This window comes from Amblyomma mixtum, chromosome 6 (genome assembly GCF_055824585.1).
Source record: "Amblyomma mixtum isolate Tamu chromosome 6, ASM5582458v1, whole genome shotgun sequence".
Taxonomy (NCBI): domain Eukaryota; kingdom Metazoa; phylum Arthropoda; class Arachnida; order Ixodida; family Ixodidae; genus Amblyomma; species Amblyomma mixtum.
Window position 1 is genome coordinate 147,420,160 of NC_143017.1, and position 22,585 is coordinate 147,442,744.

At 46.4% G+C, this 22,585-nt stretch overlaps 1 protein-coding gene across 1 annotated transcript in view; it reads right to left on the reverse strand.

Annotated features, from left to right (window-relative positions):
- The window catches only part of LOC149340707 (ATP-binding cassette sub-family G member 1-like), a 61,295-nt gene extending 60,329 nt beyond the window's left edge, over positions 1-966 (reverse strand). Inside the window, exon 1 of the mRNA XM_089549536.1 lies at positions 122-966. Within this exon, the coding sequence (XP_089405662.1) occupies positions 122-236 (115 nt within the window). The 5' untranslated portion in view covers positions 237-966. The remainder of the gene's footprint in view (positions 1-121) is intronic.
- Positions 967-22,585: the final 21,619 nt, after the last annotated feature.

Consider the following 22,585-nt stretch of genomic DNA (forward strand, 5'->3'; position numbering starts at 1 on the left):
AGAATAGTCTACAATACCATGCAGTATCCCTCGACGCCGCTGCAGTTTAGCCTCTAGAAAATAGGGCAGTGAAACATGCGTAGACTCATTGAGTGCGTCGAAAAAACTGAACAGTACTCACGCGTCGCGTCAGTGACGATTCCGTTGGGCACATCCAGCGCCAAGTTCTCATAACACCTCGGCACCAAGTCGTTTTCCAACTTGGACACGTTGAGAAGCACGGGCCCCGAATCCATCTTCCTCTTAGCAGGCGGCAACTTGCAGCCGTCCCGCGAAATCGACAAGGCAGAGAAAGGCGGGAGCTGTCCGCCCAGCCACAATCACATTCACGACCCCGCACGGACGCGAAACGCCTTTTCAAACCACCGAAATCCCCACAAAACTGCTTCTTGAGGTCACTATTCTTGAGGCTTCTCGACGCGCACAGCAGAGCTGGCACGAACGGGGGGCCGCGGGGAACAACGAGCAAGAATTGCGGTTTCGGGGGCTGCTTGGGCTGCGCGTGGTTTCGCCGGGTCTTCTAGGAGAGCGGCGGCGAAGAGTTGCAGGCAGGAAAAGAGAGAGAGAGAGTGCACAGGCGAGATATAGAGCTCTCCTCTCTTATTTACCGCATGACGAAGTCTTGCACTCCTTGAGGACTCTATGCACGGGGGATGTCTTCTTCAGGCATCAGTAGTGGCCACCCGTCCGTCCGGCCTGCCAGCAGGAACTCGAAGATGGTCCTGCTCAGCGAGGACTTTCCCGGAGAGGAGAGAGCGAACGTCTAAAGAGGCGGCAGCCTGGTCTGCGAGGGAAAGTTGTCCACGAGCAGCCCGCGCCGCTGGCCTGCTCCAGGGATTCCCTTCTCTCCTTCTGCCGGTCGTCACGAGGGCGCCGAGCGCGAGAGTTGTAGCGGACAGCGACAAACGCGGCCGTCGCTGCTGCGGCCTCTGTTAACGGGAAAGGAGCTGAGCCGACCGACAGGTGCTCTCCTCTCAAAGGGCACAACCCGTCTAGCTCGGGGGCAAAACGTGGAGCTGCCCTGGTTGTTTGTTTTGCTCCTTTCTTCCAAGCCAGAGGGCGCCTCGTAACGAGGCTTAGAGAAAGACAGAGGGAGAGAAGAAAGAAAGAAAGAAAGATTACGATGCGCGCCCGTTGTTCTCTTCTGTTGATCCTGGATGGCCGCAGACGCTTAGCGGTGAAAGGAGAGAAAGACGGAGCGTGGGTGCAACGCGAGAAAAATTCGCGGTCCCACCTCAACAGGTTTCTTTCCTTTCCACTTATATGCCGACCGCCCAGGAACGGCCAAACAGCAGTCGGAGGGCTGCCGAAGAGCGAGTAAGAGCGCGTGCACAAGGTCGTCAGCGCGGCACGTGTGAGCGACTCTAATGGCCGCAAACGCTTTCTTTCTGGCGCACGTGTTGTTGTCGACTTATAGCAATCTTCCCTCCGCAGCCGACGACAGGTGAGGTACGACCGGTTTGCGAATCGGTCTCTCAAAGCTCGATCCGCGGATGTAGTCTCCGCTGTCGAGTGAAAACTCCGTTCAGTTGGGACTTCACTTTCGTTGAGAAAATACTCTTCAGACTTGTCGACGTACACGGCCGCACGCAGAGGCTTTGTCTTAGCGCTAACGAATTCCACTCTTGTGTTAAGCGACTCTTTCTTCGTTCGTCTGATCAGATAAGTGAAAGCACTACACTAATGACCCCAAAGCTAACAAGCCGATGTCGGTATTCCCTTGGCCATGTCCTGCAATGCTGACCTGTCTACTGGTATCCGAGCCGAACAGGTGAACTCGGAGTAGTCCAGGCCATATCTTCCAGGCAGGTTATACACGCAGCACACGATGTGCAAAACAGATCATCGTTGGATATAACCACACAGATGCACTATACCGCTCAGCGCGAGCTCCGCGCAGCGCGTCGTCGCGAACGACACGTCAGTCACACGACTGCTCCCCTCCGCGTCCTGGACTCTAGAGAAATAAGAGAACAGCTTCCTACCCCTCCTCCCCAGAGCGGCGACAGCGAGCGCGACACAGGCAGAAATGGGGAGGGGGATGGAGAGAGGAAACGCAGTGCAGATCGCATTCGATGCCGACAGGGTGTCCAGCTGTCAGAGGAGAATACCTACGAGCTACAGTGCTCTGCACAGCACTTTCGACAGGGCTCGATGGCGGCTACGGCCATCAGGCTGACGTAGGTTGTCCGGTCGCAAGGCTACGTGAATCACGCACTGAAACGAGAGCTTGGGAATTTGAAAAAGATTCGTATGTCACTCTCGAAAGCTCTCGGAAAGGTCGACCACGGCGGCGAAGGCCCCGCAAACGTTTTGAGCGCGTTACAGTGGTACTGGGTAGTGTTAGTAGAACGCACTTTCTTAAGAGTTCTAATTTGTTTTTTTTTTCCTTTTGGACAGCAAAGGCATTCACAGCACCTGGAAAAGTAATTAAACGGAGGCTCTCCCAGCAACAGAAAAAATTCTTGCGGACAGAGCTCTCTTGTCTCTCGTCTGAGAGAAAAAGGCAGGGTTTTTTTTTTTTTTTACTTTCGTCGCTAACCTGACTTATTTTAATTTACGCATTTTACTTGCAGATACTGTTTGGACACCATTGAAAAATCTATATGGTATTGAATGGGCCAGCAAGTAGCATTACAGAATATTTGGCTTGGTTTTATAGGTATAGCCGCCCAAAGCAATTCAGTCTATGAGGGCGCTGTAGCGGGAGCCTCTTAATAATTTAGAGCGCCTGGGGTTCTTTAACGTGCACTGACATCGCACAGTACACGAAAGTCGCAGGTTCGATGCCGCCCGCGGCGGCCGCATTGTTCGGCTACTGTGTAACGTCAGAGCACGTTAATAACCCCAGGTGGTCGAGATTATCCCGAGCCCTTCACTACGGCGTGTGCCCCGAGTCGCTTTCGGACTTCAAACCAAATGTGCCATAATCCTATTTGCTGACCTATTCCAACCTATACGCAACTTTCAATTTGGGAGACAAGCGTTTACGAGGCCTTGCAAGTACGCTTAAGTTCCTACACTAGCAATGGCATAAAAGAAAACGCACCGAAAATTGTCCGAATGCACACAAGAACATCAGGAGCAGGCTGCCCATAAAACCCTGGTGTGTAAATAGGTGTGGAATGCAGGGGCGCAGGTCACGGTGGCTGAGCCCAGCCTAAACACTGGTCCATGAGGAAGCATGAGAAAAACCGCTAGGAATCAACGTACCAGAAAAACCACTTTATCGCGAGAAGTAATCTGCTTCTGGAAACAAAGTTCACGGCTACTTTTTTTTCGTTCACACGTATTTTTGAAATTTTTCAAAGATTATATTAACGTGCGCTGTCGAAGACGTCGGCATAGCTGCATTCTGCACTCAACTGAGCGTCTATTGCTCAGCCCCGAAATCATTAGCCTCACTCTAGCCTCACTGAACATTACTTTTAAAATCCTTAGCGGTTCAGCACCCACGATTATGCGTGCGAATTTCTAAACTTTTGTTGTTGTTGTTGTTGTTGTTGTTGCTGTTGCTGTTGTTGTTGTTGTTGTTGTTGTTGTTGTTGTTGTTGTTGTTGTTGTTGTTGTTGTTATTGTTGTTGTTGTTGTTGTTGTTGTTGTTGTTGTTGTTGTTGTTGTTGTTGTTGTTGTTGTTGTTGTTGTTGTTGTTGTTGTTGTTGTTGTTGTTGTTGTTGTTGTTGTTGTTGTTGTTTCAAGATGCCTAGCGCTATTTTCACGGAAGTCAGTGATACCGGCTTCATTTGGAATTCCTGCTGAGCTGAACGGCGGGGCGATTTCGTGTCTTGAAAGAATAATTACTTTTCCAAAACAAGTATAATAAATATGGACGTCCCAAATTAATAGATGCCCCGCCTGGACTACACGACACTCTAAGCACGAAAGCAGTAAAAAGGGTATAAGCTGTCCTCTAACGCACTCCCTTTAGTAAAAAGAAGTGCGCTAGAGGACAGTTTACACCCTTTTTACTCTCATATAAAGGTATTCGTGTTTAGAGCGTGGTGCTGCCACGTCTTTGTTCATTGAAGCGATGGATTGCTTTACTCAAGGACACTGTAGCTGAGTGATCGTTGCGGAAACAACGTCGAATTATAAGAAAAATAAACAAATGAGCACAAATATGTTTTATAGAAAAATGAAACTGACATATCGTGAGCGTGAGAATGTGCGGCGTGAATGAATTCCTGACGTTTTTGAGCCAATCATGTCGTTTTCATTGCAAAAGGGGTTCGATTTACACAAATAGTTTTTCAGATTTTTCTCGATTTTATCTCCAAGAAATATCTCCAACCGGAAACCTTTCTGGTTAACATCCCTGCATTTCCCCCCTCTCTGCATCTATGTATCTATCTATCTCGATAGCACACCATGAAGCCCATCAAAAAGGAACAAATCCACCAACCCCGTCTCAGTCCTTTGTCTGCTAACGAGGACCAGTTTTAAGGCTGGAGCCGACTCCGACAGATCTAAACTATTATAACGTAGTTTCCGCTCTAGCCTTACGATCAAAAGCTTGCGCGTGGCGCTATCAATCTCGGTGTCGCTGGGCATAAGAGATAATATGACCTCGCTGATTGAGGAAATAACAGCCCATGGGCTTCAGTTATTGAACCGAGACACGAAAAACGATTTTAAAAAAAAAGTCGGGGCGGCAAAAAAAAGGGGGGATGGGAAAGGGGGAGAAGAGGGACTTTACACAGGAAGAAGAACGGCGCCGTGATATGAGCGTCTCTCAGCCGACTCGCCAAAACAACCGGGAACTTCGCGTCGCAAACTTGTCCGGACGTGTCGGGCGTCACAGCCGGTGGTTGAGCTCAAGGTGGCGCTTGGCGCATTGACAGAGGCTCATTAGTCACGCTGCCTTCACTGGGGCTCGATGCTGCGCGAATTGGTGGTGCGCAAAATATTGTAGGGTAGTACAGCAAGACTTGCTGCCGGGCAAGTTTGTGCTGCCTCGCTGCTTGCATAATCGCGTGTTAGACGCGTAGTAGCCGATTCCCAGCAGTGTTTTTCCTGCGTCTATTCGTCAACATCGTGACCAGCAGACTCGTAAAGCCCACAAGAAGAGAAAGATATTTCAGTGATCTGCTGACGCCTCTGCCCTGCGCCTGATACTGGCACCCTATGGCTGCTAATCATTCGAACAGATTTCGTGTATTTTGCATCCAATGACGCTATAGTATTGTACTCAGACTAGTGAAGTACCTCCGCATATTAGCGAGATAGCGTTCGAGGCTCCCGTCGTGCTGAACATTAGGCTTCGGCGTTACCGGCTTTGTGAGCGAAAAAGCAAGTGGCCCTCCTGCCATATTGGTCTTGCCACCTTGTGACGTCATCAAATACTACCAACATTGGCAGGTGCCAACCTGGCCGCCGGATCGTCAGAAAACTGTCCACCGTGGCAGGTGGGAGTTAAATTTATGATTAGTCGTCAGAAGTTGCTCCGGGAGAGCAGCCTGGGTCACACAAACCCTACTGGAGGTAGTGATAAAAACAGACACCTAGCAAGGCAGTGGCACCTCGCTTAACCGTTGCACCACTGCAAAGGTATTGCGAATGTGGAGTTTTTGAAATTCACCATACCAAAAATGCTTGACATGTGTTTTGAAACCGTCTGCAGAAAACCTATTACACGATAAAACTCGTCTACTGCGTAACGTACTTGAAAGCAACTGTCAGCGTAACCTTCCATCGCTTTTGACGCATTTTGTGGTGCAATATACATTTGTGAGCTCACACGTGCACATCTCGATGTCGGCATCCGATTCCAAAAGAGCTTGCGTCAATTCAGTCCCTCACATTAGCGTAGATTGCGGCGAAAGCTGTTCGCAAAAGTTGCTCGTTAATATGCAGATCAATGGCACAAATGAACGCAGAGCGCGGTGTTGGCCGAAAGCAACGTTTCGTTTCCCTTATGCACCAGAACCTTCTGATTGTATATTCCATGCTCGAGTGTCGCTTTGAAGTTACTTAATTAAGTACTCTATTAATTGTAGACTAGGTTTTAACGAACCAAAACAGCACGCGGGCTATGAAGGACGCCGCAATAGAAGGCTCCTGATTAATTTGGGCTGTAATCCCGAACACGTTCATAGAGCTTCATATTGGCTGAAGAAAGTAGATGGGCGCTATGATGTTGACGTCGTTTCTGAGGAGAAGCGACGCCAAAATGTTTCTTCAGAGAAGAAACGTTGTTTAACTTCGTCATCGAAATGTAACTTTCATTTATATGCTCGCATCTCAAAACTACAAAAGGTGAGTAACCAATATTAAGTACAAAATTTTATTCTTCAGAAACGTTAAAAAATTTCTCTGTGTACAGTGTGATTGCAATTACGAGTGGTATCCAGAATTGAGTGTCACTCTCACAAAATGAAGGAGCCTACTTATTCTCAAACTTTGGTTCACAGTAAGTCAGACACTTTGCACACAAGAAGGAACGGGAGGAAAGCTGTGGATGTTTTCTTCAAGAAGAGCGCAAAAAATGACGTGTTGAGACACCACATCTTATTTTAGCTTCATCTAAGTTTTCTGTGCGCGCCCTCTGTCCCTGTGACATAGTGGTCGATGGACACTTGACAGACTCATTTCTTTGCCGCTCTTTTTCCTTTTTTCCCCTTTGTTCCCCTCCCCAAGTGTAGGGTAGCCAACTGGGCATCGCCTGGTTAACCTCCCTGCCTTTCCGTCCTTTTCTCTCTCTCTCTCTCTCTCTCTTTCTTCAACCACACCAAAAAAAAAATTCACCGACGAACGTGTTTGGCCCCAACTTGTCAGTTTATTCATTCGTTTATACAGCTACTCTTGCGCACTCAACTATTCTCCATTCTACTTAGTTCGCCCTGTACAGCGGCCAGTCTCGTTCGGTTGCAGTTCCAAAATCCATCACTGGACCAATGTTAGCTCTCCTCCACTAGGAAATTTTGTTTTCAAGAAACCAAGCCGGAGTCATGGTCGCATAACCAAATTTTCCTTTTATAAAAACCCCATCGCTAATTTAGAAAACAGTTATTTGGTTTGCCGTAAGAGTCATGCCAAGGAGAGAACTCATGGTCTGTTAGGGTAATGGAGTGGACACAAAGGGAGTCAAACGTAGCAATGGGCGCCGGACATTCAGATGGGCGGATGAGATTATGAAGTTTGCAGAGATAAGAATACCGCAGCTCGCACATGACAAGTTTAATTGGAGATATATGGGAGAGGCCTTCGTCCTGCAGCGGACGTAGTTAGGCTGCTGTTGCTGATGATGATGAATAGTGGAACTCAGAACGTACACAAGAATTCTGAAGACGTAAAACTTAAGAACACTCGTAACAGCACGAAAAAAAAAATCTAGTATTGCCGGGAATTATTCCCCTACAGGAGGAGGTTGCCAAAAAATAAAAGGCGCAGACAAGATAAGTCCCGTTCCTTCGTATGAGCGAGAATAGCACAACAAGTTTCACTGAATGTAACATAGCAAAGCCCTGACAAAACTATTTTTGAAGCTTCAGAACATTTGAATATGAGCGTCAGTGGGGTTTTAACTTAACCTGTGGATTACATGAGATGGCAACGTAATTCTGCAGCACACTCACAAACGGTCAAGGTTTCTTGAAAAAGCAGCCAGTAGAAATATGTTATTTATCTGCAACTTTTAATTCGAAGCCTACAGATTCACACCTCAAACCTCTCAACCTGACAGCTTGGAAGCAAGATATCTATCTGCAGACCTGCAGCCTCCAAATACTAGCCGCATTTCTCCGAAGTGCGTCAGGCAAAACCACATGCGCTTAAATCCCACTGCACGTTCACAAATGGTTTAAATAAAATCGGACCTTTCCGCTGCGGCGCGCTTCACAGTATGGGTGCAATGATAGCATAAAATGCACTTTTGATGCTATTGTGGTGCCCTACAACAAGCGTGAAGATCGCGCGTATATCCACAGATGTGCAAATAGAATAAGTACATATAGCGTGGCATCCGCGCACAGGGCGTACGGTAATCTTAGTGTTTGACGCTAACAAAGAGCACTTAGAAGCAACAAATATATAAAAATAAACAGTCGATACACCAGTTCAACATGCTTCAAGAGAACTGTACGCTCTCGGAATGACAAATGCGGCCATGATGAAGGGATATCAACCGAAGAAAAGGGAAAACAGGGTCCCTGCTGTTGTCAAAGTGGACTTTAGATAAGCTACGCTGCCACGGAAATCGCCAGCAAGCATCTGGAAATCATTGCGGCTGCCGTTCGAGGCGAGCTCACTCATTTGCTATCCGTGAACACTTCGTAGAGCCCGCAGGTTCAGTGGGTTTCCCCAGTCATGCCTCTTATAACGAACGACACCGCTCGCCGGGCTGGCTCTCCGTCCCCTTCGACCTTCTCGTTGCTTACGTCACGCAAAGCAGATACAAACGTGAGAAAGGAACGGTGCGAATAAAACTCGCCTCTCCTGTGTCGGGCTGCATCGGCATCCACTGCTGCATCGTAAACAACCCTGCAAGGGGTGCACTGCGCGTTTATTTCTATTCCTGTCGCGTAGCGCCGGCTCTTGTCTTTTAAGGAAGAGGCCATTTTTATGCACCCGGAATTTTCGGATTTTCCTCAAGATCGAAGTAAAACTAAATAAATTACTTTTTATCTCAGGTCATCGGCCTAAGACGCCGTAGTCCCCAGACCTATTCATAAAGCGAGGGTTTAATTGCTTTCAGCCTGCACTCCTAAAATAGCGAAAAGACGAGGGCTGCTATCGAGCCATTTTTATTCTCTTCCTAGCTTTAATTGACGCACTGTGCGAATGCATAAGGCACGCTTATAAAGCTGGAAGACGCAGCAGAGCTAGCTCTTGGGCCAGTTGGTGCATCTTGAAATTGCAAAAAAGAAAAAGGGGGGAGGGGGTTACAAGCGGATACGAAAGACCCGTACCCAAGAAAAGAGACGTTAGACACGGACGGGCGCTGGAATTTCAACGGTGCTGTGTTGACACATACAATTGTTTCACAAAACATCCAAAGCATGCGCATCTTCTACTGCCCCCGTGACACGCGCATTGATGACAGCTTCGATCACCATTATCCAACCTCTAGGTAGGAAAGTTCCTTGTTCGTTAAAAACAGCAACGCGCCACTTACATAGTTATTTTTCTGACTGCGAAAAAAAAATGATTACACGCTCGAACAACGGCACAGTTTTTTTTTTTTTGCACTTTTTGTAGCCGCTGCAATTAAGTGCCAAATGCTCTCCTGGGTCTCCCCCTCCTAGGGAGTTTGTATGTCACGCAAGCGTTTATTAACGTACCTGCCTGTCTGGCATATGCATACTTCTCCACAGGCCAGCCGTATGCGTGAAACCCTTCGTCGAGTGCAAGTCTGGTGTTGTTTATATTCCACTCTGTGAGCAGAGCTTCAACGACGTCAGACAAAAGTGCGCGTCCTCTGTAACTGAAAAGCTCACAAGGAGCAGCGTGGCAGCGAAGAATGAAATGCTGCAGAACGAACGACGCCACATCACGAGCTGTATAGCGGCCGGGAGCGCAGCGGTCTCAGCATACCTGGTCAGGTACCCAATGCTGCCCGAATGCTGAGAACGTTCGCGCAAGCATTGTTCGACACGCAGCTTTTGGACAGCAGGACGACCGAACACTTCGGAGAGGTTCTTCTTGAAGGTGGCCCACGTGGAGAAGTCTCCTTCGTGGTTGCGAAACCATAGGTTCGCAACCCCGGTAAAAAAAAAAAAAAGACGTTGAATTTCGTAGCGTCGTCCCACTTGTTATACGTGCTCATCGACTCGTAGGATGTAAGTTTTCTGCATCGTGGTCGTCAGCCCCGCTGAAGAAGGCGGGATCCCACTGGCGGAGGGAACCGGAACGTAGGACTGCAGGGCCAACCTGTACGGCTTGATGGCTGGCGTCTGCGAGCATACTGGGGGTCGGCAGCTTGCGGCTGCGTAATTCCAGGGCGCAAAGGGCGGCAAACCGAACCTCCACCAAATGTAACAGCGGTTTATTTGGTGACGCTGAGTACGACGGAAATAGCGGTGAAGAAGTGGTGGTCCGCCGTCGGTCAGGCTAAGCAGGGTCTCGCTCGGAGCGATGGCAATGCGGCTGGGCTAATGCCTATCTTCTTCTTCACATTTTAAATAAAGCACAGTTGAAAGTCCAGCGCACGTCCGTGTCTAACGTCTCCTCTCTTGTGTACATGTCTTTTGTAGGTGCTGGCACCATTCTTTTGTTACAATATCAAGCTGAAGGACGGTTCATGCCAGTGGCATTTTGGACAATGACGTTAAGAAGTTGATATGCAGACTGCTGAAAAATTTTGTTGCTGACATCGAATAAGCAACTTTTCAGCGACGAGTAATAGATGTGATCCTTCAGTGCCATTGACAAGAGGTTGCGTATCTTGCAATAGCGGTCAAGCAGCTGATCAATTGGGGTGGCATGTATATATTGATTTTGTTCTAACGTGTGTGACGCATCTGTTTTGTGCCCAGATTTCTTCATGGTTCTTTCATGATTTATATTTGTTGATTCATACACGCTAGTAGTTGTGAGACAGTGCTCAGGTGTATTCGCGTTTCTTCGCCCTCATCTGTACGCGCTTGTCGAACTATAAAGTAAGACACGCTGACTGGGGCGTATCACCTAAAAATAGAACATCCCCGTAAGAAAAAAGAAAGTTTCAATGGTGGCTTTCTTTAAAATGTGAACAAAGCATTCAATTTTGCGCCTCGTTTTGAACTTCCCGCTCTTGCCGTGATAGCTTTTTGCACGTCGCTACGCACATACAAGTTTTCTATCGCACATTTTATTCTCACGGAGGGAAAAGTTATACTCGTAATTTAAATCTATAGATTATCTAGTCACACAGCGGGGATTCTAGTTTGCTTTCACGTTCTGTAGCTATTTAACTACTACTACTACTATTCACGCGTGTTTATCCGTTCGACAGTTAATTATATCAAGACAGTGATCGAGTTATGACAAACTGAAAATACTCCTGCTTATCCTATGCGACCCGCCCAAAAATGACAGTCGTCATGTTTTCGTCGTTTGGCTTTGGCTAACGCTTGGAGAGGCACAAAATTTTATTTTTTCATATGCAGCCAAATGGCAAAATTTCACTTATAATAACTCTAGAAATTCAGTGACACCGTTTTCAAGCCGCTTCAAAAATTGTTTTTTTTGTAGAAAAGTGGTAAACAGTAGTTCCACTTATTTCGTAACGACACCTCAAATGTAGTGCGTATTCGTACCGCAGTCATTTTGATTTAAATAACTACTAATGGGAAAGGTTCAAAGGCGCCAAAATTTTACGATTTTTTTTTCATGCCAAAATGAGCCGTGTGGAATTGTACACATTACCTTGTAAAAGCACACAGAAAGCAAAGGGCGTCTATTAGCGAAAGATAAACGCACACTTAATGGTTTGCTTGATAGCTCTACAGTTTCAGCACGCAAAAATATGGCACATACGCGCACTTTTCTCCCTTTGCCGGCACTTGAAACAGGTTATACACGTGTGCAGCTGTCCTCCAAAGGGTTAACACATACGCGGTGCAGCAAACGTAGTGCGCGAAAGAAACAGCGACGATAGTAGACACACACGCGACGAACAGGTGTGCAAATCACATACGCGGACCCACTGCATAAAAAAAATGGACAGTTAAAGCAAAACACCTGCCACGAGCAAAGAGCGCCAGCAAAATAATTGCAGAAAAAATGTGAACCAGATAAAATTTCGGGTCTGGTGGCTGCTGCACGCGCTGCATATCGCTGTAGCCAAGTTTTAACCTTTGCAAATGCGTAAGCACTGACGTGTGCTCGAGGGTCCTTGACCGGAGGGGGGAATACCGCTTGAAGGAATTAGAGAGATATACTGGGATTTACCGCGAGTGAAAAGGATGTGGTGTGTTTAGTCTAAAAATGCCAGATACGTTAAGAAAGAACTCAGACTGGTTTAACTGATAACAAAAGCAAGAAAGTGGCAGCGAACCGCAGCTTGCAACCAAACTCACGACCTCTGCATGGCCGTTTGTAACGCTTTGCCCAGATCACTGACACGATAGCCATCTTTTCGGATTCTTTAAGCCCATGCATCGCATGTCGACGTCATCAGCGCCCCTATAAGCGGCCCCTTTGCAGTTAGTTTAATTATGATACAGTAATTTAGTCCGCAGCCCATTGTCTCAAGGCTGCGCTGCTGTCGATGGTCCGTTTCTTATAATCGGATGGCATGGCAGCGGACACCTAAACATCCCCAAGTAGACCGAAACGTTATGTTACGTCTTTATTTTACCTTCACGGTGCGCGCTGTGAGCTATCAAAAGTGTGTGTTCATCTCGGTGGAGAAAAAAAATGTGCATGTGTGTGTGCAAGCATCCACGTGCGAAAACGCGTGCGTGCGTGTGTGCGTGCGTGCGTCTTTCATCTTCGTGACTCACGAGAGTTGTCGCGAGTGCCATTATGCTGCGAGTGCCATTAACTGCGAGTGCCATTGCGAGTGCCATTATCAAGTGCACGTATGATGTTCAGCTATACCCACTATCAATTAAGACTCACGGCACGTTTTCCTCTGTGATCAGAGACAACCCGAGAGACCTTGGCAGTCTAAGACGTAAGAGCTTGCAATGCAGTGGTCAGGGCGACACCACGTATTTTGGCACCGGCTTAGCGTCGTGGATAGCAGGCAGCGCGCAGACCCACTCCCCACATTCGCCACATCGGTGCGCCCGAGAGCAACAGAGTGGCGTGAGAGGGTCTCGGTTTTCGATTTGCTTGAGTGGCCCTTAGCTGTTCCGCATTTTTCCTAATGCAGAAATCTCCGCTCGGATAGACGCATGAAGTCGTTTATCACAGTACTCCGACACCACGCTCAAGGAAGTCTCGTCTTCCGCAGTTTATGAAGGGTGCTCGGCACGCGAGTGGGAACGTGCGTCTCGGACAACACGGTTATGCACTCAAACACGAGTACGCCTAGGTGGGAGTAGAAACGGAGTGGGCTGTCCCCGAGCCCACTCCCTGTTATGAAAGTGGGCTCGCTACAGGACAGCTGACTCCCTTTTTTACTCCTTTATGTTCAGAGCGTGGAGAGAAAAATGGCGTACTTAAGTTCCTGCTTTGGAGCATGCTCTATATGTGACGAGAGTTCCTTTTGCTGAATTTTGCTAACAACGAGTGCAAGCCTTCTGCATAGAACGCATGCGCATACTTAAACACGAAAAACAACTAAAGAAGGAGCGTTCAACTCAATATATTTGAAAAAAAAAATCAATTTTTATATTTTGTTCCATCAAAATGACCATTAATTCCTGAATGAACTGCAACAAAAATTATGCTTCTAATGAACGCTGTCTACTTACGAACCAATATTTTGCAATGGACTCAGCGGCGAGTTTTTTTCATCTTCCGTACCCCGTGTGATCACCCAAACGACGAGATTTTTCCGTTTTCTATGTTTTAATGCAGCCTGACTCGCATAGCCTGACTTAAAGCCTGGCGCGTACCAGATTAAAACACCCTACTCCGTAGTGCTCTGCATTACGCAGTCACGCAGCTCGTAGATACAGTTTCTCGCCTTGCTTTGCCCAGAAGCTCGACGCTGCAATGACTGGAAGCGCAGGCCGCTTCCGGCCTGCTCACACTGTGAAACGGACGTAAAGGCCACGCATACCGGCCCGTCGAAGTCGCACAAACGGTTGCCCAATAGGAACGAGCGCGCGCGTGCTGGTGACCCTCCCACTTGAACTGGCGAGCTGATTGGTCGAGAGGATGCGGCCCGAACCATTACCCAGTGCTGTAAACATTACTGCGGTCGACGACTGGTCTCATGCGCTAACCCCGAAAGAGCAGGAGCTGCAGTCTACCCTGTGAACAAAAGAGTTTACTCCATATTTGATGAGGCGACAGCCTACGTTTAATATTATCCACCCAACGCCTTTCGTTGTGTGCTCGGCGCCGTGTGTAAGCAGCAAGCTGACTGCGACGACACGACCAGGATGCAAAGCTGTACGACGACGACAAGGATGGAAGAGGAAGTCTTTGCGGAATCCTAGCCTCGTAAAAGGCATGCCAGTAGTTTCCCAGCTCGGAAAAAACTCCTGCAGTTGTCTTCCATTGGCACAAAACGTGAAGGTGTTATCGTACAGGCAGAGCATGATTGTACGTGCGGCCTATACAGTACGCGCAACCGGCAGAATCCGATAACCAGTGTTCCAGCCTAGATCTATACATCTGGCGCATACGTAACCTGGTTAATTGGTTCAGCGTTTAGTATTTGTGTGCTTATATGGTGTTCATGCGATATAACCTGTGCATTTTGCATATGATTAGGATGTTTAGTTCTCAAAACGCCGCCTTAAATTAACAAAGGCTAATTTTTAGATACCTCATCTGGCTGTACGGCCGAACTATATATTTGCTCACGGAGCTGTGCATAGGCAACAATTTTCTTTTGTCTTTGTGAAACCTGTCTTGCTTTTTAAGTGAACTTTAATAGCGTTCAACTACCCGAAAGTAACATATATATACTTTCTCGGGCAATTTGAAAGCCCTCACGGCAGAATCGCAATTAAAACTATCTGTAAATACCCTGTTCAACACCATCACCAATGTCATTTTGGCGTACGGTCCCGTTTGTTACAGCGACCTGACACTCTGTCGTGTCAAGAGGACACATATAGCGATCGCGAACAAATTGGTTTTGTCGGCCTTCCTCAAAACAATGCGTGGCTCGCGGGCTGTCGTTTTGAAAACTTGAATTGTTGTTCGTTGTACAGATCCAGCAAAAGCTTGCTGGCAAACAGCCAGAATGTAAGGCCATTTCGACCTTTAATTTGCAGACCTCTCTCTGACCTTTACCGTCCGAAACAAGCGCAATGATAGCGACCTGTGTAGGAGTCTGTATATAGCTCGAAATTTAAGTTCCTTTTACGAAAAAATCATGTTATGAAGATAGCGTTGTTCTGAAAAAAGTATCGCAAAGACATGCGTAAAACAGCAAGCAGAAAACAGCTCACGAAGTACTGTAAACGATGCTCAAAATTTAGGGAAATGACTCCTTTCCTGATATGAAAGTTTTATGGTTTATTGGGGTTTAACGTCTCAAAGCGACTAAGGCTATGAAAGTTTTCCTTGCTTGCTATATCAAAAAAAGCATCGATGCGCTGAGAAAAAGAACGACCCCATCGATCTCTTTCGTGCCTCTAGGTTTGGTAGCACCGTGACATTTGAACTCACCACGTAAGTTTTAGTCACCCTGCGAGCTATCAATGGGACATCATCGCAAATCATATGAATACTCTAAACTAGCCTAAACTAGCGTTTCCATATGGAAGTTTGCCAACATTGAGTTTGCCAATCTATTTCCTATGCATACTTGCTCCTGTTTCCTTTGCACCCTATTGACTCGAATATATACCCAAATGTAACCAAGCTTCTAAAAAACACGGGATGTCCTAGCCGTCTGAAACCAAATAAGGGCTGTTTAGAGTCGCGTGACCTAGTCTGCAGTATTTTTTCGTTCTTCAAGGTGTACTAATTAGTTAAGATTAATTAACTAACTTTTTAATTATTGACTTGAGGAACAAAGTATCAATGCAAAAGTTGTAGATCGCTTTGAGAAACAGCTTACTGAGACATTTGCAGCAAATTAATATTTACGTAAAGTATTTTTTTACCGGCCTCTAACCATAACCCGCACAATAAGAAAAAGCTTCCACATGACAACTGTGCCGCTTCAACGTCTCAAGACGCGCCTTAAAGAATAAAATCCGTTTTTTCTGAAGTCTTCTCCTCGATGAGACTTTGGGTGCACATTGGGGCAGAGAAGTGAGCGAGCAGCTGGTCACGTGATAATTTTCTTTTACGGCCAATAAATGAAGCTACGTAAATCGTAACTTGACGGAAACAGCACTACTAGCGGTTTTTCGAGGCGATCTAAAACTTTTCCATTGACACTTTCTTCCTGAAGTCAATAATTAAAAAACAGCTAATTAAACTTAACTGACTAATTAACTTTGAAAAGCGAAAAAATACTCAAGGCTAGGCCACGCGACTATGAACAACCCTCAGTCGGTTTCACTGGAATAGGACACTTCGTCTTTTTTAAAAGTTTGGTTACATTTAGCTGGGACACCCGGTATAAACCGAGCGGTATTGCAATCCTATCCCGGAGACCGACAGAAAGAATTCTAACCAAACCTGATATGGTGCGTAATGGGGCATGCAAATGCTCAGTACACTCAATGCTCATTTGCCGCCATCAGCGTGCATTTCACATGCATTTGCATCATCCCACAACAGGATGTGCTAAGCGTCATCCAAACTCTGCTACATCGGCTTCTACAGCATGATGACGGCTCCTTCGCGGTCCTGAAAATGCCATTCCATTCTTGTAGCAGCACAGTTGAACAGGGTATCTCTTTGTTTGCAACAATGTACAGCGTTTGCCGAAAGAAGAAAGCTCGAGGGTTTTTGTTCTAAGCCGTGCAGTGTGTGTCTTGTAGTATCTGCACAAAATCTATACTTTGTGAGGGGTAGGGCTGACAGTTCCTCCCACCTTCAAGAGATGTAGAACGCTGGTGATCCTTAGCGAGTCATACAGCTTGGTTTGGAACCGAACCCCTCGGCCTCTGTGCTTTTGACAACGGCTGCACATTTGCTTAGCCCGCGGCGTGCTACAGCTACACATAAAGTTTCAATGAATTGTGTGCTGCTAAGAGGACCTCAAGCTTGAAAGTAGCAGTGTAATCACGCCGGTTATTATAGTAGCCTTCGGTTCGCAGTACAAAGCTGGAGAGAGAGAGAAAAACTTTATTATGGCAAGTGTGTTTAGAACCCACTTGGGTCCCTGGACCACCGCACGGTCCCACTCTACGTCGGAACGTTCATGTGGTGTTTGTTCATGACGTCGGCACTCCGAAGCACCGCAGCAAGCTCCGATGGCGGGTCCAGAGACGAGAGCACGGCCTCCCAGTCCTCCAAACTTGATAACGCGGGATGTCCCTGCGGGGGAGGATCAGCAGGGCAGCCGAAAAGGATGTGGGAGAGTGTGGCGTGAGGGTCGCCGCACAGGAGGTGCCACAGTAGTGAGATAGCAGCTGAGGGGATGAGAGAGAGCGGGTCTGGAGGCGTCTCCAGAGGATTTGTTGCGCTAGTGCCGCGCTGAAAGAGGTGGTGCAATAGTGGCGTTGGCGAAGCCGCATCCTCAAATCTACTCCGACCTGCGAGTTCTGAATCTGCTGTTTCCATAAACTGAAAGAATGCTTCAATGAAAGAAGCAGCTTTGTTAAAATTATTTCAGTAGTGTGTTATTTTTCTTTTTCTTGTGCTTGCTTTCTGTATTTAATGCTTTCTCGCACGAAATATACCCAGTTGTAAGTGTCTGTGTTGTTCCTTTGTGTAGTCCCGTGTTTTAGCGCTGTTTCTTTCCAGTACCATAAAAAACATCCTCTAAAATCTGACTAAATACGGTGAGGGGAGCCTTTTTATTAGACTTGATGTTGAAAGGACCAAAACGCCAATTCGGATAAACGAGAAGTTCGAATCAAGTCAGTTCTATTAAATGTTTGACGTTCGATTTAACGATTTAACGTCGTACAGTGGAGTACACGCTGTACATATAGTACGATGTGTCATGTACACTGCAGCATATGACATATCGTTGCGCTAAGTAGTGGTAGGTTAACTCCTAGAGGAACTGCGCTCACAGTTACCCCGCAATTAGGGGCACAAAAAAAGTAGTAAACGGCAATAAGGAAAAAGCGACTGGCCAAGGCAAAAAAAAAAGTCAATCCTTGAAATAGTATTCTGGGACATGGTCACTTGTTGTTTAAGGTCAAAGTGACAAGGCCAAATCTCATGTATCAGTAGGCGACGTGGAGGCTACGATTGGTGCCCTATTTTTTTTTTTTTTTGTGCGTGTGAAGGTATCCGGGTTACTTCCATGACGTTATTGTCGTTTCAAGCGACCGCTGAGCGACAGCGCGAAAATTGGCCTCGCCGTCCACATCTGAGCCGCCGCGAGGAACAGTCCTTCTGGCCTTTGGAACTGTTTTTAATTGCGCAGCCGCGGTATTTCCGTCATATCTCGCTAGCAAACAATCAAGGCTCGAGTCCGCCCTGGCGTTTTCGCTCAGAGACTTTAAATATGATTTTCTCATAAGTAACGGGACACAGAAATAATGCACACAGAAGTGCTTTATTTTTTACAACCTTCGCTGATTCCTATTTCACAAAATTGGTCGAAATTGAAAAACCGAGGAAGGGGATATTCATTTTGCTTAATATTTCGGTCAATTCCTTTAGCTTTGTAGCCGAGATCGCAAAAGGTCGACTGGGAAAAAGTTAAAGCAAGACTTATAATACGAGGATGACTACATTAACGACGGCAATTGAACGATTCGGTTAACTTGTACCACTGCTCTTCGTTGCAAGTCCAAGAGCTGCAAAGCGGCGGGGACCTCAGGAAAGACAGGACGTGATGTTACAAACAGGTGGAAGCATATGTATAAGAGGAAAGTTACAGGGCGAAGTAGCAAGCAAGCTCAGCAGTACTGACTCTATGTTCATGCCAGCTATGCAAACAGTTTTGGTGCGCTTAGAAATTAACAGGCGCAGCGGTAAGCCTACGAGACATTATGTTAAGCCTACTAGCCCATCAGTTAACTTTTCTGAAGCCTAAGAGAACGTCTGTTATTCGTACAGAAACAACCCTTCAAAGTTATAACAGAACTACTTTAGCGAAAATGCGTGCTTACCCAAAGCACTTTATGGCCCCAAAATAGTGTCAGCGCATTTGTAGAGTCAATTTTCTGACTGACACGCAGCCTTCGTTAAAACGTTAATGCCTCCTCTACACATTTGGAGTTATTACAGAGCCGGCTTCGCTACGTTAATCATTCAATCATCAATTCAATTCAGTACTGCCCTACAAAGCACTGCCTTCAATCTACTGGCTTCGAATTGAAAGAAAAGTCAAGTTTTAGATTCTCTTCCTTCTCCTGGCCCGAACTAACAGGATCATTAAATACAATCCGGACCATGCCTTTGTCGATCCGACACCCATGGCAGACGGCACTCCCGACATTATAAATCCACCATATACTTCATTTTTTTTTTAAGGAAGCCTTATCGACTGACACGAAAATACAACGAAAGCTTTGTGGCCGATAGTTGCGCTGGCTTCTCCGATGCTTCTATGCTTGGTAGAGCATAAGTGCTTCTATAGACGACCATAAAAAATGGAGTGGAACCAACCTCAACATGCTTAACACACCATTATACGTTTAGTACGCTTAAGCGCAGTGTTTCATTAATGGCGTCCTGTACCTCAGGTCAATCTAGCCCATCTATTATTTACACTTGATACCAATAGGACAACTGCTGACTTTAAATGCACCACAAAAAAAAAAGATACGCAGCAATATGCTGTACAAGCGAACTGTTGACAATAATATGCAATCAGCAACGTATTTCGTTTTAAACGCGAGTGGCAGCGGACATCTGACAATTCACGATGACCCGACGATTGCCTCAAATACTTCTTTCTATGATATGAATATAAAGGTAGGAGTAACAAACGGCATGCCAGATCGAAACGCGATCAAGCTGTGCGCGCCCGGTCGGGTTGCCGGCTGAAATGGCAACTAGTAAAATCAATTCTGCGGTGTGTTTTGCGAGTGTTTGAATATTCTGAAAAACAATTCTCTCTGGATATGCCCTGAAGTTTTCATTACAGTGCACCGGCGCCGAATGTTGTTTATATGACGACGCGAACGCAATGGAAAAAAAAATGATGGGTTTTAACGCAGTTAAACCGAGTAGGACGCGCGAAAGCACTTGAGGAAACACCGGCTCAAGGGCAACCGCATGCAAGGTCTTATCGTCAGCCGCTATCCGCAGCCGCGCACGGGGAGTGGGCACTCCACCGCTGGCGCTACGCCAAAGGTCAAAGGTTGAGGCTTCACACATACCTCTTGTTTTTCAGCTTTGTTAGCGAAGTAGTGCTTTCGCACTAGAAAAAAAAAGGAATTCATTATGACACTGCGTTGAAACGTACGGAGAACGGCGGCGCGCCCTCCTCCATTCCCGGGTGTACTTAACCAACCCGCCACCAGTAGCGCGGCTGTCTCTTTGCATGCCGCCCCTTTCCGGCCGCTTGAATTCATTACAGATGTGTTTCATGATCAGCTCATGGCTCATTTGCATATACGCATGGCAGAAAGAAGCGGGGAAAATGTGTATTAATGAGGCTATTACGTTAATATCGTTCGATACGAAACGCCGGAAAGAGTGCTTTTGTTCTATTTTATGCCCGACAGCCTTCCTGATAAGAAGGGAATCCCTTATGCCAGTGTCACGCTTGAAATGCTTCGTGGAGAACGACAACCACTATGCATCCTCCGTAGCAAAGTCAATCTGCGCGAGGCCAATTTCAGCGAATAGGTCTCTTGTAATGACGGCTGTGAGGGAAATAATGAAGTATCCGCCGAAGTGGCTCGGTGGCTTTGACATTCGGCTGCTGATTGAAGGTCGTGTCTTTGATCCCGGCCGCGGCAGCCGTACATTTATGGAGGCGAAATACAAAAACGCCTCAGTGCTATGCGATATCAGCGCACTTTATAAAGAACTCCAGCTGCTTTAGTAGATCCGCAGCCCTCCGCTATGACGTCCCTTATGTGACGTTAAAACCTCACAATAAAAAAAAATGGCGAACTGTTACTACCGCAAGGCCAAATGTTACAAGGCGAAACTTTCTGTGAACAATTTTATGCCGGATCTCTGCGGGATGCTGTGCTGGTCTGTTTTGTTACAAAGGATGTCAGGATTTATATTTTTCAAAACTTGAATTCATGACAGCTGCGCGACCGGTTAGGTTAGCAGCGTTTTCTACTGTTCTAGTACTCAAAAAGAATTCCATTTTAGCCTTGTAAATGGCAGTTGTGTGAACAACACCTTCATGTGATGTCGCTTGCTGACGACTTTGAATCCTCCTCGAAGTTGTTTTGTACGCCTTCCTATTAAGCAATGGCCGCACTACGCGGAACAGGTTACAAGAAAGCATTTATACAGGGCGTTTCACGTATCACCTAAGACTTGCCACAATTTTTAAAAATAGACTTTTTGAGTTCGAAAAGCGCTTTTTTCTGCATAGCATTCTCAGCGGTGTAGTACATCAGAATACCGCTAAGACGAGCTAACTAGCAGGCTGATTAACTAATAGTGAATGGTTAACTTTTTAAATATTACTGTTAGGCTTTTAATTATTGAGAGGCGTGTAGCCCACAGTAAGCAATATCCATATCAGTTTTTAGAATTTAGAAAAGCGGTTACCCTCAGCGCTGTGGCTCCACAAATTATGGCTACATCGCGCCAAAATACATGCCCTTTCGAGAAGCTTGCAGGCATAGCAACCTCTCCAGTGCATGTAACTCGTTGAAGTAGCCAAAATTTGTTGGGCCGCAGCGCCGAAGGTAACCGCGTATTCGAAGTTCTAAAAACTGGCATTGACATTACTCACGGTAGGCTACACGCCTTTCAATAATTAAAGAGCGTAACTATAATAGTTCAAAAGTTAACTATTCAATATTAGTTAACTAACCTGCTAGTTAGCACGCCTTAGCTGTATTCTGATGTACTACACCGCTGACAAGGCCATGCCGAAAAAAGCGCTCTTCTAGCTCAAAAACCTATTTCTAAAAATTGTGGAAAATCTTAAGCGAAACACCTTAACCTTTGAAAAGAAGTAGAATACGGAATTTCCGCTGGCTAAGGAGACAACTCGTGTTTAAACCTTACAGTGTGCCAGTCCTCTCAGGGGTGAGACTGCCTGCCCTACGAACATTTGAAAGTGCTCAAGCTCGGGCGTGTGCATAGGTTTGGGCTGCAAATTTTCGACATGGGGCACATTTTGCGAGGCCAGCGCCTACACAGCTCGGATTTATTTCCAGAAGGGCTCCCAGTGGGTGCGTTCCCTGCCGTCGGCGAGGGATCGATCGTAAGGTGAAGTGCCATGACATAACTGTGCACTACCGCAACGATCAACTTCGCTACCCCCTGACCACATCTCCCTTACTAACAACCAGGAACTCGCTTGGCGGCAGTTACCAACCTACACTTTTCTTAACGCTGCCGTGTGTGCCCTGATTTACCCCGGAGTATTTGCAACACAACTTTCTTCAGTATCAGAGTGCAAATATCTCGGCGTATACATAACTTCTAGTCTTAAGTTGGAGACGACATGTGGACTACGTAACAAGAAAGGCGTGTCGCGTTCTTGGTTTTTTAAGGCGTCACACCAAACAATTCCCTTTAGAAGCAAAAGAGTCGCTTTGCAAGACTAACGTTAGCTAGGTTCTCGAATATGCTTGCGCAGTATGGGACCCTTGGCATAAAATAGATACAAATAAACCAGAAAGGGTACAAAATTTGGGTATTCGATATGTCTAATAATTATACCAGGAACTTTAGCGTTTCACGGCAAAAAACTCGCTGGGATGGCAGACGCTACAAAACAGCAGATATTGTTTGAGGTTAATTTTTTCGTAGTATTTACTATTGTAAAACTGGCATAAACCGCGACCTGTATATGCATGCACCAAACTAT